General features: G+C 42.0%; 1 protein-coding gene across 2 annotated transcripts in view; it reads right to left on the bottom strand.

Moving 5' to 3' along the window:
- The window catches only part of TTC7A (tetratricopeptide repeat domain 7A), a 523,501-nt gene that overhangs the window by 375,696 nt on the left and 131,574 nt on the right, over positions 1-16,231 (bottom strand). For both annotated transcript variants that reach the window (XM_029593372.1, XM_029593373.1), the window contains exons 9-10: positions 8,278-8,415; positions 3,072-3,155 (exon numbers count right to left, since the gene is read on the bottom strand). In XM_029593372.1, coding sequence (XP_029449232.1) covers positions 3,072-3,155; positions 8,278-8,415 — 222 coding nt within the window. The remainder of the gene's footprint in view (positions 1-3,071; positions 3,156-8,277; positions 8,416-16,231) is intronic.

The raw sequence follows: 16,231 nt of genomic DNA, 5'->3' as shown, positions 1-16,231 counted from the left end.
TCTTCATTCCCATCCTCTAGCCTTTATGGATCCACAGTGTTTATCCCATGCCCCTTTGAAATCCTTCACAGTTTTAGTCTTCACCACTTCCTCCGAAAGGGCATTCCAGGCATCCACCACCCTCTCTCCATGAAGAAATACTTCCTGACATTTGTTCTGAGTCTTCCTCCCTGGAACTTCAAATCGTGACCCCTAGTTCTACTGATTTTTTTCCCCAACGTAAAAGGTTTGTTATTGACCATGGATCATTAAAAACCTTTCAAGTACCTGAAAGTCTGTATCATATCACCCCTGCTCCTCCTCTCCTCCAGGGTGTACATATTTAGGTTCTTCAATCTCTCCTATGTCATTTTATGAAGACCATCCACCTTTTTGGTCACCCTTCTCTGGACCGCCTCCATCCTGTCTCTGTCCCTTTGGAGATACAGTCTCCAGAACTGAACCCAGTACGCCAGGTGAGGCCTCACCAAGGCCCTGTACAAGGGGGATCATCACTTCCTCTTACTAGATATTCCTCTCTCTATGCAGTCCAGCATTCTTCTGGCTTTAGCTATCGCCTTGTCACATTGTTTCGCTGACTTTAGATCGTTAGACACTATCACCCTAAGGTCTCTCTCCTGCTCCGTGCACATCAGCCCTTCCCCCCCCCCCATCAAATACAGTTCTTTCATATTTCCACAACCCATATGCATGACTCTGTACTTCTTGGCATTGAATCTCAGCTACCATATCTTCGACCACTCTTCCAGCTTCCTTATATCCCGTCTCATTCTCTCCATTCCTTCTGGAATGTCCACTCTGTTGCAGATCTTAGTATCATCCGCAAAAAGATAAACCTTACCTTCTAGCCTGTCCACAATGCCGCTCACAAAGATATTGAACAGGACCTGTCCCAATACCGATCCTTGCGGCACTCTGCTTAACACCGCTCTCTCTTCAGAGTAAGTTCCATTTACCATCACACTATGTCTTCTGACCATCAACCAGTTTGCAATCCAGGACACCACCTTGGCACTCACTCCTAGGCTACTCATTTTATTCACAAGCCTCCTGTGCAGGACCTTATCAAAAGCTTTGCTGAAATCCAAGTAGATGACATCGCGTGCTCTTCCTCGATCTAATTCCCTAGTCACCCAATCAATCATTTATCGTATCATTTATTCAAACCTTAGCTGTGTGGCCACAAGAATATATGGATATTTTTTCTCTCTGATAGTCATTTCTAAATTACATCACTAGGTTTTTTGAGTTTATAATAATGTAAATGTGGCTTGAGCAATAAATCATAGCTAGTCTGTGATGCTTATATGTTAAATACGGTGGCCACATTTCTAGCACAATTAAAACAATAGGAATGTAGAGTTTGATATTTTCTTGCAGTGTGAGGTACACATTTAGGGGTGAGTTTTCAAAGGAACACATGTAAATGTAGCAATTTTTAAAAGCCAATTTGCATTTCTAAATACTTTTGAAAATTATCTCTTAGGTTTTCCCAAGGTGGCCTAACTGTATATATTTTTCTTTGCATTTGCTGCATAAACCACACTTGTGTTAATATTTTCAACCATATTAGGATCAATATGAAAGACATCATTACTCTGATAATTATGATTTACAATATTTTATAGGTTAATATGTGTTGTGAGTAGTTGAATCTTTGAATTATTTTATTAACGAACACAGATCCTGGATTTGAGTTCATCTGTTTCTGTTGACTTGCCTAATGCTACTGAGAAGTGTCTTTAAAAAATTAAATGCTAAATGCTTGGAAACGTGTCTTACAGACAAAATACACTAATTACAGGGCTGAGTGTATACATTCATTCAAGAAGATGCTAAGGGGTAATTTTCAAAGATTTACACTGGGATTGCATGCATAAAAATTATAATTAGCCTCTGTGACCAGGAAAAGAATATTCAGAAGGGTGGGAGAACTGTGTACTGTTGCTGCCACACAGAAAAAGCAGGTGTTACAGGACGCAGTTTGGAGGTACTTTATTTTGTAAACTGAGTACACGCATAAGTCATTAAATATGTGCATATGCTTTTACTCCTGCTAATCAAGTCACGGATATCTGACTTCTTTTTTTGACTGCAGTTTTTGGGTTGGGAGTCTGGAGCAAATGGAGAAAGGGTTTGGGTGAACATGTGAAGGTCTGGATCAACTGGTAAAGGTCTCAGCAAACTGTTGCTTGGAAGTACTCGCACAAGCATTATCATAAGCAGGAAATTGAAGTAGGGCTCCAGTCTCGGTAGAACAGTAAGGGCTGAATTTTCAAAAGACTAATATGGACTTTGCACACGCAAAATTGGCATTTACACATGTAAATAGTCTTTGTACGGACCAAGTGAATTTTCAGAAGGCAGATGGCTGCAAGTACGCACGTACTTCTGCTGCTGCGCAGGAAAGGATACACAGAGAAAGAACACATTTTGAGGGCATTGTGAGAGCGTTCCAGGGCGAGATTGACAAGTCTATGCATACTCACATATTTTATAAGCAAACTAAGTGCAAGCAAACATGCATGTTTTTATACCTGCTAATCAAGACATGAAAATTAAATCTGATTTCTCTTTTGTTTGAAGCTTTTAGGCAGAGTATGGGGCAAATGGTGCAGTTTTAGGCAGATGGTGAACTAGTGCTTGGAAGTACCCATCAAGTATTTTCTTAAGCGAGATACATACATACATCAGCAAACCAACTATCCTCTGGGCATGAACTGGGGGGTTATTAGGGACACATTACAAATATTTAATATATAAAATATAAGCACATACTTTTATAAAGTAGGTATAAGACCTATGTGGATCCCTGCTTTAAAAAACTGTATGAACTGAACCATTTGTGTGCACTTTGGGGCAGTAATGCGTGCTATTTTATAAACCTTGCAGCTCCTGCTTTTGACGTATAACCACATGCCTTTGAAACCATAGCCTTAAAAAAATTTAACACTAGAGTCAGAATCAACAATATATATATATCCCAGAAATGGCAACTTGTGCATTCAGTAAACGCTATACTTATAGTGCACAGAAACATACAGTGTAATACCAGGAGACTGAAGCCTTACCTTCCCACAAGCCATCATGGAAAGTGCCAGCTGGTACCAGAGGTGAAATTCATCAAATGCAAACTTCATGGCTCTCTCCAGACACTACAAATAAAGTTTTTTTGAAGGAAAGAGTTGATTTGTATTAATTGCTCACAACACCAATAAACTAATAATCAAAACGCTCTTTGCACCACACCTATACAGAAAGGGCTATGCATAGATTCTGCGATATCAGTTATTCATGGCAATAACATGTCGACAGAGAAAGCAAGCTTTCCTACTGGTAAAGAGGGTTCTCTGCTGACAGTAGACTGAATCAATCATACTTAATATCCACTGGCCTCTCTGGAGAGTTATCTGAAGCTCTGGAAGAGACAGAGGGGCTCACGAGGCAGCATTCGTGCACAGGAACTCCCAGGCATGCTCAGAAAGATATTATCTGAGCTCTGCGAACTGGGTCTGCATTGATGCACTCAAATGATGTCACCCACACATTCTAGCTGATTTATGCCTACTTGTCAAGTGAGAATGTAAGGGAGCTAACCTAAATGTTACCTTCTTATCTGGGGATGGCACAGACCTATAGTAAAAATCTGATACAATAGCAGCTCAGACACTAAAGCCTTTTGCTTAGTTCATCTTGTGCCCATGCGATTTTATTGTCCAAACACAAATATGCATAGGTAGTTTCCTTTAAGATACAAAAATACCAGAAGTATCCTTTAGTATTATATAAATCAGTTTACCACAGCTGATTACAGATGTAGCAGGCAACTAGCACGTGTGGCACTCTTTACTGATCCTCTTCTAGTCTTCCTCTAAATCAATGGGTTGGGTCCCACAACTGGATCATAGAAGAACTGCACACAAGTTCCAAGATGAATCATCATTAGGGGAAAAAAAAAAGGTGTATGCAGCAGGATCTAAAAATGTAAACTTTCATCGTGAATACTGTGAGATGTGAAGTGGAGGGAAAACTGCAAGCCGAGAATGTAATTTTATGAAGACTTTCTTGATTATTTCTTATTTGTCAAGTGCCTCTCGAATAGAACGCACTGCTCCTACCTTTGTAGATACAGGGGGTAAGTTTGTAACTGCCTGCATAGATTCAAAGTCAATTAACAGCTGGCTTTCCAACACTTTCCAAATGGAAACATACACGCATACTTTCCCTTGGAAAATTTTCCCAGAAAATCAATCTGCACTCATTTACGCCTATGAATTTGTACAAGCAGTTTTCTCGGAAAACATAGGTATGGGAACTTTAAAACAAGTGCGCACGTGCCCAGAGAAGCGCATATGTGGGTGCGAGCTCACACGCGCTAGAATTTCTTTTCGTCTGCGGAAGTCTGAATGCATTATATGAAATACGTCTTGCACACATATATGTACTCCTAATTTTAAGCAGTTACATGTGGAAACATTTGCATATTTTCCTTAAGGACCTGTCGGCTTTTACAAATGCGAGAGAGCACATTTTAGAACATGTGGATGTGAAGGGAATTCCCAGTTTTACCAACTAGCCAACCAGTTTGTCCAGTCTATCTCTAGGTCATCCAGACCCCTCTGGTTCTTCAGCCTGCACTCCCCCCTACATACCCAGATCCCTCACCTAGTCAGTTTTTGCTATAAAGTTTTATTTGACTTACACCTGATAAAGAGCAGAAGTAAATATGCACAGGTAACAGCATTACGAGCACTGTGTTTGCAGTTATAAAATCAGGATTTATGCGGGGCAGTACATCCCAACCCATCCCAAATCCACCCCTTTTTTACATGAGCAAAGTCATTCATGCACCGGAAATTACGCATGAATGTGCGATGTTATTAAAATAGCGGTAGCTCGAATAAGTGCTACATGCACGCGCATCTATTTTATTCGCGCACATTTCTTTTAAAATTCACCATTAAGTGCACATTTGTCAGGGGAAAAAAAAAGGTATATTCGCTGGTTTTATCTGGGGACTGCCCAGTTTGGGGTACAGGTTTTGCTTATACAGCCACAGGATGACTTAGAGAGCGCTAACTCTACAATAGAGAGAGACTCCTATATGGCCCCACCCCTGCAGATCCAGATTGGTCAAAAGGAGTTCTAGAACACCTCACAAGTTTTCCCAGCATTTAGATAGCATGGTTATCAAAACCAGAGTGTGGGATCCCGGAGAAGACCCATGATGTCTGGCTTATGTGAAGCGTTAAATATATATAATCAAACTGTATTGTGAAGTCTGGTCTTAAACTGTGTTTGTATTATCACTGGAAGGAATCACTGTGTAATGACCTGGACTATTTTGCTGAATTAGATGCAAGCCTTATCCTTTATTGTGAAAACCTCTTTGTTACCTGTAGAGCTATAACACAGTGTTGACATCTCTAATAAACCTCCTTGCTACCTTCATCTTGTGTCTGCTACAGGGAGGCCATTGGGCCTGAAAATATTTTTGAAAATGCAATAGCATGTGGCTAAGTGCAGAGCCCTAGTCCCAGGAATGTTTAGTCCCACTGCAGGTAAAAAATTGTGCAGAGTCCCTACGTGGGTAGTTCTACTTGCATACAGGGCAGGCAATTTTCTAAAAGGCTATTTCCATGGGCAAAGCTGTTTTTTTGCAGCAGAGATGGCTTTGAAAATAATGCACCCTGAGAGAAATTTTCAAAAACCATTTATTCATGTCAATGGCTATTTACATGGGGGTGGTGAGTTAGGATCCTCCCCACAGAATGAAAAAAAAAAAAAAAAAAAAAAGAGATAGCTTGGCCCAGGAAGCACAGGGTTTTTCCCCTAAAACAGGGAATTAGGAGAGATGGAGAAAAAAATGCTGGTCCAAAAAGGTTTTGTCAGGAGTTACAGCCATGGCAATTACAGGATCAAGTAATGCGGGGAAACGATCATAAGGATGCTGAACAGGCAAACCCCAGAGAAGAGCAATTAATAGAAGATACTACATTTCCCAGGAAGCCAAGGTAAAACAAAGTACTAAGGGGCTCTGAGAGTGGGGCAGGCAGTGACTGCGACCTCACTGACCATATAAGTCGAATGGAGAGAGCCAGGAGGAGGAGGAGCTGTGGGCCCAGACCAGGAGAAGTCCAAGTCAGACTTTAGGTTCAAGGAGCTGGACATCAGTTAAGGCCAGTGTCTGATCATTTGAACTGAATGTTTGTTTTCTTACCACATCGGAGCAAATTAAAGAGTTCAGGAAAAGCATTATCTGTAACATTTAAGTAGACTTAAGAGAGCGAGCTAATCATCAAGATTGTGCAGCATTTCCTACTACATAGGTTATGGAAAATGTTGACCAGGACACTTAAACACAGCAAGTTTGAATCTGGATTATCTTTAGGTTACAGATTCTAGAGATACCAAAAAAAAAAAAGGCATCATTTACCTTGAAGGATATGATGGTATGATTATGATGAACTGGAGAACAGAAATGCTCAATTATACATGATTGCTTTCTTCTCACTGGAAACTGTTAACACTTGGCCTAAGATGGCAACGCTTAGGCCATCAGTAATGATGCACTTATAATTAATCTTTCTGATGTCTTATTGAACGATCATTCAGAGCCACATTTATATGAATAGTGATCCATTTGTGAGCAAAGTGGACGTACGTTTTAACAAAATTGTCATGCATCTATTGGAAACATTTGGAATGAAAAATCTTCTCTCTCCATAAGGGAAAACAAGCGTCCGATGTGATCCCAACAGAAAGGGCTGAGGGAGCAGCTGGGTGGAAAATCCTGATATGCCAAGAGAAGCTCTTCCCAAAATTCTGTAGGAAATGCTCCGCATTGGTGTTGTCACCTATACGAATGGCTGGGTCATCTCATTTGTCCTCGGAGAAAAAGGTACTACAGAAATTATATCCCATTGCTCAGATGTAAATAAAAGTACAGCCCAAACTTCTGTAATTATGTTCTCTTTGGTATTTTAATTTAATGTGCACAGAGAGCTGCTTACAACAAAGAGGCAGATATAAATACCATCTAATATAACTAAGATAACTTCTGCTTAATTTCCCTATAAGGATTTAATTTAATTTCTTAACAAATCATATTAATACTTTCATCACATTCGTTGATTATTCATTATTTTCATGTGTAATCATTTCTAATGGCCAAGGTCTAGATTTAAAAAGGAGAGCATGCACGTCCATACGCATGTGGTTCCGACACGCACACAGACTGGATTTTATAGCATGCGTGCATCTCACACTATAAAGTGCGATATCCGTGCACACATGCGTGCCGGATTTTAACATCCGCGCACATATGAGTGGGCGACCCGCAACTCCTTCACGGGGGAGGAATTTTACTAAGTACTCACGGCGACGCGATCAGGCCTAGACCAGTTCCCTCCCAGTCCGCTCCAATTAAGGAGCAGACTGGGAGGGAACTACGCTTCCTACCTTTTCCCCTCTCCTCCCTGACCCCTAACGTAAACCTAACCATCCCATATTTTTGGGTTTCCATACTTACTGCTCCCTCTGCAGCAGAAGTATCTTCCGCGCGCCAGCCAGCTGTTGGCGTGTGCTTCCCCGGGGCAGTGTCTAATGGCGCTCTCCCGGCCCACCCCACCCAGACCACGTCCCCAGCCCATCCCTTTCTTTAGACCCGGGCACTTTGGCATGTATCGGTGGTTATGCGTGTGGCCGGGCCCTTTAGAAAATGCGTGCATCGTGTGCAGGGGCCCAGCCACACATGTAACCCCCGAAATTTACGCGCACAGGGCCTTTAAAAGTGGGACATGTCTCTATATTATGGTAGGCTAAGCACTTATTTGATGTAAACATGTTCCACTTTTATCTGGTTTATCTGTATCCTCCATTTTGTCCTGTCTTAAAAACATTTCTGCATTGACCTATAAGCTACAAGCATAGTCTCAAATGTTATCCTGCCATGATATCTGAAACACATAGGCCTAAAACCAGTTAGGATCTTCTCATCACCACAGTGTCACCCACTCTAGTTCTCAAGAGCCACAAACAGGCATGGTTTTTGGAATATCCATAATGAATATGCATGACATATTTGCATACAATGGATGCTGTGCTTGCAAATTTATCTCATGCATATTCATCATGGGTATCCTGAAAACCAGACCAGATTGTGGCTCTTGAAGACAGAGTTGGCCACCCTGTCTTACAACTTGTTTGTCGTTTATTTCTAAGGTTTTCAGAAGCAACAGAACACTAAGGCTTCAGCTGAAAGCAGGATTCTCTTACCTCAGAAAGCAGGACATACTGCCCTCTTATGCCCATGGTGATGCTCAGAAGATTGTATACCGTAGAAGCATTCTGAAGACTGACGGCTCGATCATCCTTCTGGTCAGGGGCTCGACTGATTACTGCATCTCTGTTTGCCTATTCAAAGGGAGAAAATCCGACAAAGTTACTGAGAGCATGGATATATTGCCCTTGTAATGGATTAACCTATCAGTTATCCATTGTCTGCAGAGCCTACATTCATGATGGCCTCTGTACATGAGAACATTGCTGGAAATGACAGTTCAACCAAATTTTCTCTCTTTGTTTCCTCCCATTTTGGAAGTGATAAATACATAGATTTAATCTACATTAAAATATTTAGAAAACTTAGGTGTCACAGCCAAAATAATTAGGAGCCACAGAAAAAAACAAATTTCCTATTTCATAAGATTTATGGTCATTTCATTTTATTTTTCCCTTCCATTTCTCCTTCCAGCCTTTCCCTCTTCTGTGCAACCCGATGGTAGGAGGGAACCTTGGGCCACGGTGGCAGCAGATTCTCTGGGCCTCAGGCCCTCGACGGCTTATCTCATCCCTTTAAAAGCAGCAGCGGCAAATCCTCTCCACCCCAAGCCAGAAGCTGTCATCCATACATAAGTAGGAATCAGCTGCCCTGACATTTCTCCACCCCTGATCATCACAATCATTACAATCCTTATATGTAGGATTCTGAGGTTTTTTATTTTACTTTTCTGGCCTCTTCAGGTCCCAGAGATTTAAACCTGGTGAAATCACCATGTGGCAGCAACATCAAAAAGCTAATGCTAACAACGGCAGGGGGTCTTTGTCAGATGGTGGGGGGGGAGGGGGGAGCCAGTCCTACTTGTATGGTTTCCAAGCTGCCTTCCAAATCAACATGACAAACAATACAGAAGAAGAAAACGTCATGGCTAGACCCGCAAAATAATGTATATCTTTCAAAGGCAAAATTCAAAGCCACAAGGCACAAAAGCTATCCCCTTTAATGATCAGAAACTCAAGTTCAGGGCAGCATAAATACATTCTGGTAAAATGTTTTATAATAAAACAGCAGTTACATTCATCTCCAACAGCTTAGAACATCACTAATGTCTGAAAAAGGCACGGATGTTAAAATCTGCTCCTCAAGCTTATGAGCTCCATTTTTCAGGCATTTTCCCACAGGCGTAGAAGAGGAGACAACCCTTGATAAATCAGGCCCATGCATGCTTGCCTTCCCCTGAAAGTTAATTGGCCATTTAGGAAGAAAGGATACTATTCTAGAATTCACTGGAAAGGCATTTTTGTGAATGTGTGTGTGGGTATGAATTATATTTTATTCAGTATCTGTTCAATAAATATTCATTTAAAATGCACTGTTTTATTACAATAATAATGTCAACAGATGTAAGAAATAGTAAACTTTAAGAAGCTATCATAAACAAATATAATAGCAAAAGATAAATTAAGTCTGGAAGTAACAGATCAAGTGATGTGAGAGCAAGAGAAAATCTACGACACATTTTGGTTACAGTTTTATAACCTTTTAAATATTCATATATAGAGGATAACTTTCAAACAAATGCACGCGGCAGCATGTATGTATGCCTGTGGCCGCAAGTTGTTTTACCACTGTATTTTATAACATGCGGATATCATATATGCGCATATTGTAAAATACGCATATGTTCAACTCACAACATACACGTGTACATAGGTCAACACATGCAATGCACGTATTTCAATGCACTGAACACACATACTTTACTCACCTACCTGCTAAATATTAATTGGTACTAACTGAGAGGGATTCTGTGTGGAGATGCAAGGACCATGACCACAGCTGCATATGTTCAACTCACAACATAGATGTGTATATAGGTCAATGCATGCAATGCACGTATTTCAATGCACTGAACACACATACTTTACTCACCTACTCGCTAAATATAAATTGGTACTAACTGAGAAGGATTCTGTGTGGAGATGCAAGGGCTGAGACCACAGCTGCTACTAATCCAGTGCTCCAAGAGCCTGTCAACGCCCGATTTAAGTCAGTGAATTTGCTATTTATTTATTTAGTGATTTTTTAATATAACTCAGACTGCCGATCATCCCAGAAATAAAAGTTTTGTTTTGTTGGAGATGCCATTTGTGTGAGACCCTCCTTTATCCCAAGGTGGGCATCTTTCAGCGACGGAGGAATGGGATCTGAAGATTCTTGACTAAGTGGAATGCAGTCGGGGGGGGGGGGTGTCACAGAGGGGAAATAGGTTTTTTAGTTCCCCATCCAGCTTGAGGAAGGACAGATCTTGCCCTCTGTGCCAGGTCCACTATACAAACCCCTTGACTTTTAAATTTCTGTGAACCTAAAGAGAGACTGCTGCTTAGCTCTCAAACAGGTATCAGATAGTGATACCTCTATCATTTTGTGCGCCCCAAAAGGGGGTCGTACATAAAGTAGAAGAGAGAGTAAATTAAATATAGCTCCTATCACAATAATAAAATACAGAAGATATTCTACAATCCACATACGAATTACAGCCAGTTTCCTGACAAGGTTATATGGTGAAAATTCTAGTTTTGAAACCTTTATCAGAACCACCAGGTTAATTATATATGAAATTTATCTTTTAATACTTACTGTCTGAGTGGTAAAAAAAACAAAAAAAACCTACCAGCAATGAAAAGGCTACCAGAAAATATAATTGCTGTACTTGGGGGAAAATGTGTTCGATTTAACTCTACTGAGATCTACACTTATAAAGAACACAGCTACTGCACTGAACCCCCATGTTCACCCTAAACAATCGCTGCCATCCTGGTTAGTATGAGACCCTTAGTCTCAGGGTCATGGGTTCCAGAACTATGCTAGGCAAACGGGTAATCTTTTACTCCAATGCCAACTCAACCTTTTTCATGTACTGTATTGTGTTATCAGGTCCCAAAGTGTCAGTTCTTTAACCGAACAGACTGGATAGGTCAAGTGGACCATGGCAGGAAGGAGGGAAGGGAAGGGATGATGCCAGGCAGTAGGTTGGGGGAGAGGGGAGGGAAGGTGATGCAAAACGAACCCAATGCTAGGTATGCCACAACATGCAAAAGACTGGGAACCACTGGGTTAGGTTAGGAATGTCCCTGAAACAGTCCTCCTGACCTCTGGGGTAGGTGATGCCAAGTAGAGCTGCTTAGAGATCAAAGAGCAGCACGGCTGATAGCCCTCAAGGGTGTTCTATACCACTGTCAGAGAGTAGAAGCTGCTGCATTATTCAGACTTCAAGAAGGAGCCTGTGCGAGCGGAGAGAGAGAAATGCTGGAAGCTTTGCATGTTGGCTATATGACAAAAAATAGGATGAAAATAGCAAGAGGAGAGAGCTTACAGGAGGAAAAGGAAAATCTAACATCTAATTAGCCCTGTAGTAAATTACCAGCATTAGCTTTCATGAAAGTCAAACGGTGATGAACACAGAAGATGGCACGCAGTGGATAATCCTGCGTTCTGTTGCACATTTCAGGCAGGCAATGTCCAAACACTAAAGCTGAGTTAAGAATACACTGGCAATGGAGGGAAAAGAAACAGACATCCTCACACAGATATTATTCTAGGTCTGGGGATCTCACATCACATTTTATTTTTTTTTTTGAGAGACCTTAGAGAATGTCCAACAAGTATTGCTAGTGGCTGCATTAATTATTTCTCCTAAAATACTTTCCCTTCACGCCCCTGCCTGTTCTCTTACTCACCCTCCTTGATCCCTTTTCCCTTAACTCTCCCTTTCCCTTCTGCTACTCTCTCTCTCTCCTGCAGCAGGCATCCTGCCATCTTGGCCTTGATCCCCTTCCCCTTTCTTTCTCAACCCCGGTCCCAAAGGGCCAGGGTCGCACTTCTGCAGGAAGCAGCATTTTTTTTTTTAAGTAGCCCTAAGCGAGTGTCCCGACTCACCCAGAGGCAGGTGAAGCAAAGAAATAAGCCAGGCATTGGAAGGACTAGCACCAACGTGGGCAGGCAACGCTATTATCCCAGTGCTCTCGCAGCCAGAGGCGCTTCCAGAAATGAGAAGGGGGTAAGCCTGGGTTTGAAGGGCAGCCATGCAGAGAGTGAGGGAGGAGTAACAATGACAGGGCAGTGTGGATGAAGGCCAGAGAGGGTGTGGTAACAGAGGCACAGGTTACGTGCCTGGGTTATCCCATTCCCAAGCAGTACCTATTTTTTACCTACTTTCCAATGGAAGGGAAGTTTATGCGATCACCCTGAATGTGTGTCAGTCCCTCACTAATAACTTTCCAGAGTTCTTGTAAAGGAGTGCCCTACAACCCCTCTTTAATCTGTGGGAGATTCCACCTTAAAAAGAAAAAAAAAAAAAAAAGAGAGAGAGAGGGAGGGGGAGAGATCTGTGTGAGGGTCCTCTAGGAGAAGGATTAAGAATGTGAGCCCAGCTGGAAACAGATAGGCCCCGCATCTCCAGGAGAAATTAGCTCCTGACACATCTCTGTCCTAAGATAAAGCTGTGACTACACTGCTAGAGGTTAAGTAGTCTACATATTGTGAATGCTGGTGTGATTAATAAAGTGGAATCATTTAAGAAGGAAGGCTAGAGTTGATGTGATACAAGCCTCCAGCCTAAGACGTTATTTGGCTATCCCATAGTTCTATTCACACCAAAATTCAGGATACAAGGATTCCGACAGAAATATATATTTTTAGGTTCTCGTATTCCATGAATACACATGCACAATTGTTATCCCCTAAGAACTTGTGGTTTTGCATCCAAGCCATGCCAAATTTTAAGATGTCCATGATATATTTACATACAATGGAAGCAGAGCATGCAAATCTATCTCATGCATATGAATTATAGATATTCTGAAAAACAGCCTTGTTTGTGGCTCTTGAACACCGGACCTGGCCACCCCTGAGCTAAGCAGTGCTGGGGATGGGCAGGCAAGGTCGTCTTCTGCTATCATGTTTCTATATATATATATATATGCCACTGTATGCTTAGATGGTAACTTTCAAACCGGCACTCGGGCGCACATGTGAGCGCGATTGTCACCCCCGCCCTCGGAGACACAGCTATTTTAGAACATGCGTGCCTATATGTGTGCATGCTATAAAAGAGCCTGGCCGCATGCACATGTGCACCAAATCTTAAGTGGGCACGCTCAAGTGCACGCAAATGCTGCTTCTACCACGTAAATCTGGAGATTTTAAAAGGGGCACCGGCTGATGCCATTCGTCCAGTTAAGATAGAGGTCCTCCAAACCCCCCTAGTCTAATAGCCTTCATTCCTCCCAGTTATCCCTGACCTTTAAAACCCCACACATCTGCCTATTTATCTTTATTTTATAACTTACGTGCGTCCATAGCGGAACCAAAGTCACGCAGCAGGGGGCCTCTGCACGCACCGGATCACGCAAGTATGTGCACGCACATCTCAGCTCCATGCCCCGCCCTACCACACCATTACCCTTTTTTCGAAAAAGGTTTGGAGACGTGCGCACTGTGAGCATTTACGCGTGCATTCAAACAGCTTTTAAAATCTGCTCGGCGCGCGCGAGTCCAACATTCACGCATCCCTAATTGATGTGCAGACTGGGCTTTTAAAATTCAGCTTTCAGAGAGCAATATCTCCTTGCAGAAACACATCTGACCAATCAGACTTGCAGTGTTTGGAACAAGCTGCTTGCTCACGCATCATTTTCCTAAGCTCTCTTCCAAAACCACACATCTAGCAGCAGAGCTCCATTCCTCCAAGGGGATGCATAGAAGAGAAAGCCAATTTCACTCAGCTTCCAGTGCTAAGATTATCTACATCCTTATCTGGAAATGTCAACCAACATGTAAAACTACTTGATAAAGAACATATTAGTAAAATAATCACAGAAGGGGCTGTGAGGAGATCAGGTTTGTTGTCTCCCTCCATGCTTTTGTGACTAAGAGAGATCTTTTATGCAGGGTGCTATTTCTATTCTGAACCTATGCGTTCTGAAAATTAACTTCCTGCCAAAAAGGTTATTTAATTTTAAAGTTGTTGAAGATAATTATTTCTCTGGATTTCTCTCCCATCTGTAGTCTAATCTTAGGTTTACAGTAATTAGATCGGTTTGTTTTTTTTCTTATACCCTTTTCTCTGCATATGTATGTTTTCGGTAATTTCAAGTTTGGCTTGATATATGTGTCTATTTTTGAAATGCAAATTTTAAACAAAGAAGCTAAAATATGCCATATGTTTTTTGATTAAACAGGTTATAGTAATAGGAACAGAATAACCGACTGCCACTGCCGCAAGTTTCAGGTTTCTGCATTAATACGGAACATATTCCGACCAATCTACAAAGCTGCAATTCTGTCACCAGGACATGCGTTCTTATTTCATCCTTATCCTTCCTCCTGTTTTTGGCACAGCGGTTTCCTTCTGCTCCTTTGGGTTTCTGTTGGGCCACGCTGTCATCCCTCTTTACTTGAAACTATGTAAGGATGTTTCCGGTGTTTTCTATCTGCCGTCTAACCGACGGAGCCCGGTCATTGCAGCAACAGAATCAGGGCTTCGTCTGTAAAACATGGGGGCTTAAGGCCAGTTACAAAGCATCACCACTCTGAAATGGCTGGAGCTCCCTCCCCTTCAAGGCCTGTGAGCGCTGCCTCTGCAGCATCCCCCAGCCCCGCCTGCCTGGGAAGCAGAGCCCTAGCCTTCCGACTGAAGCGAATGCATAGAGCTTCCTAGTGCCTCCTCCCTCCCCCCCCCCCCCCATGGAAGTGTGGAGGGCTGCCCAGTTGGCAACCAGTATGACCCTTACCCACTCTCTGATAACCGATTTATGCAGCTTTTATTAACACAAGGGTAACTGTGTACAGTAAATCGCACGAGAGAATTCAGCTCTGATTTTTTTCTCTTTCCTTTTCTCATTCTGTAACCTCTTCACTCCTCATGGCATTGCTTGGGTGGTTCATGTGCTCATTCTGAGGACAGAAGGGGAGGACTTTTTGAGATGATACCTCCAAACCACTCTATGGTGAGCAAGGGCTTCCTGGAGCACAATTAAGTCTTGCACACAGCACACATCCAAGCCCTCCCAAGACAGCAAACTCAAATCCAAATCTGCTGCACTGCAGCACCACAGCCCCAGTCACAGTCTTGTTCATAATTTTGTAAAGGACTTACCTATATAAAATTGGCCGTCTGAAAATTGCCTGCACTGTAGGCAATCCCAGGGCAGGGTTAGGTGGGGGAAGGAAACTAGGTACCATAGTTTGGGATTTTCAAAACTATGCGTGTAGTTTTTTGGTCAGAAAAAAATAGCCACAGAAAAAGCAGGTGCAAATCTCCCAGGGTGTTTTTTTCTCTGGGGCCCATTTTCAAAATAGAAGTTCAGGTGTAAAGTGGCACAAAGATTACAGGCAAGATGTACCCCATGGACTTTGTAGCAAAGCGGGCAGCTTGAAAGTTGTCCCTAAGAGTGGTTTCTTGTACTCAAAAAAAAATTCTTGTCTGAAAACAGATGTTAGGATGCGCTTATTGTTTCTTCTTAGGGTCTAAATGTCGTTCTTGTACAATGCATATCTGCTTGCATCTGTGGTATTATTCATGTCACTGGATTAATATATTGCTTTCTTTCATCCACTGAATTCTCACCAGACAGATAAATATTATGCCTTGGGACTGATCAGATAAAATAATTTATCAGTCTTTGTATTGTGAATTGCTACTCAGTGCCCAACTCACAGTTTCTATAAGAAGAAACTGGCATCACTATCACAGAAAAAAAAATAAGAAAAAAGCTGTGATGTGGTAACCAATACATTGCAGATTTAAGGCTCAAGTTAACCAAATGTGTGTGTTTGAAACATTTCTAGCAGGAATAATAATAATTCTAAAAATATGCTGCTGGGTTAGGGGAGGGGGGAGTGCACATCTCAGGACTTTTGAATAAATGCCCTTTACATTAGCCTCAC

Source organism: Rhinatrema bivittatum, chromosome 3, assembly GCF_901001135.1.
Source record: "Rhinatrema bivittatum chromosome 3, aRhiBiv1.1, whole genome shotgun sequence".
Lineage (NCBI taxonomy): Eukaryota > Metazoa > Chordata > Amphibia > Gymnophiona > Rhinatrematidae > Rhinatrema > Rhinatrema bivittatum.
The sequence above is the reverse complement of the archived record's forward strand: the minus strand, read 5'-3'. Positions and strand labels throughout refer to the sequence as shown.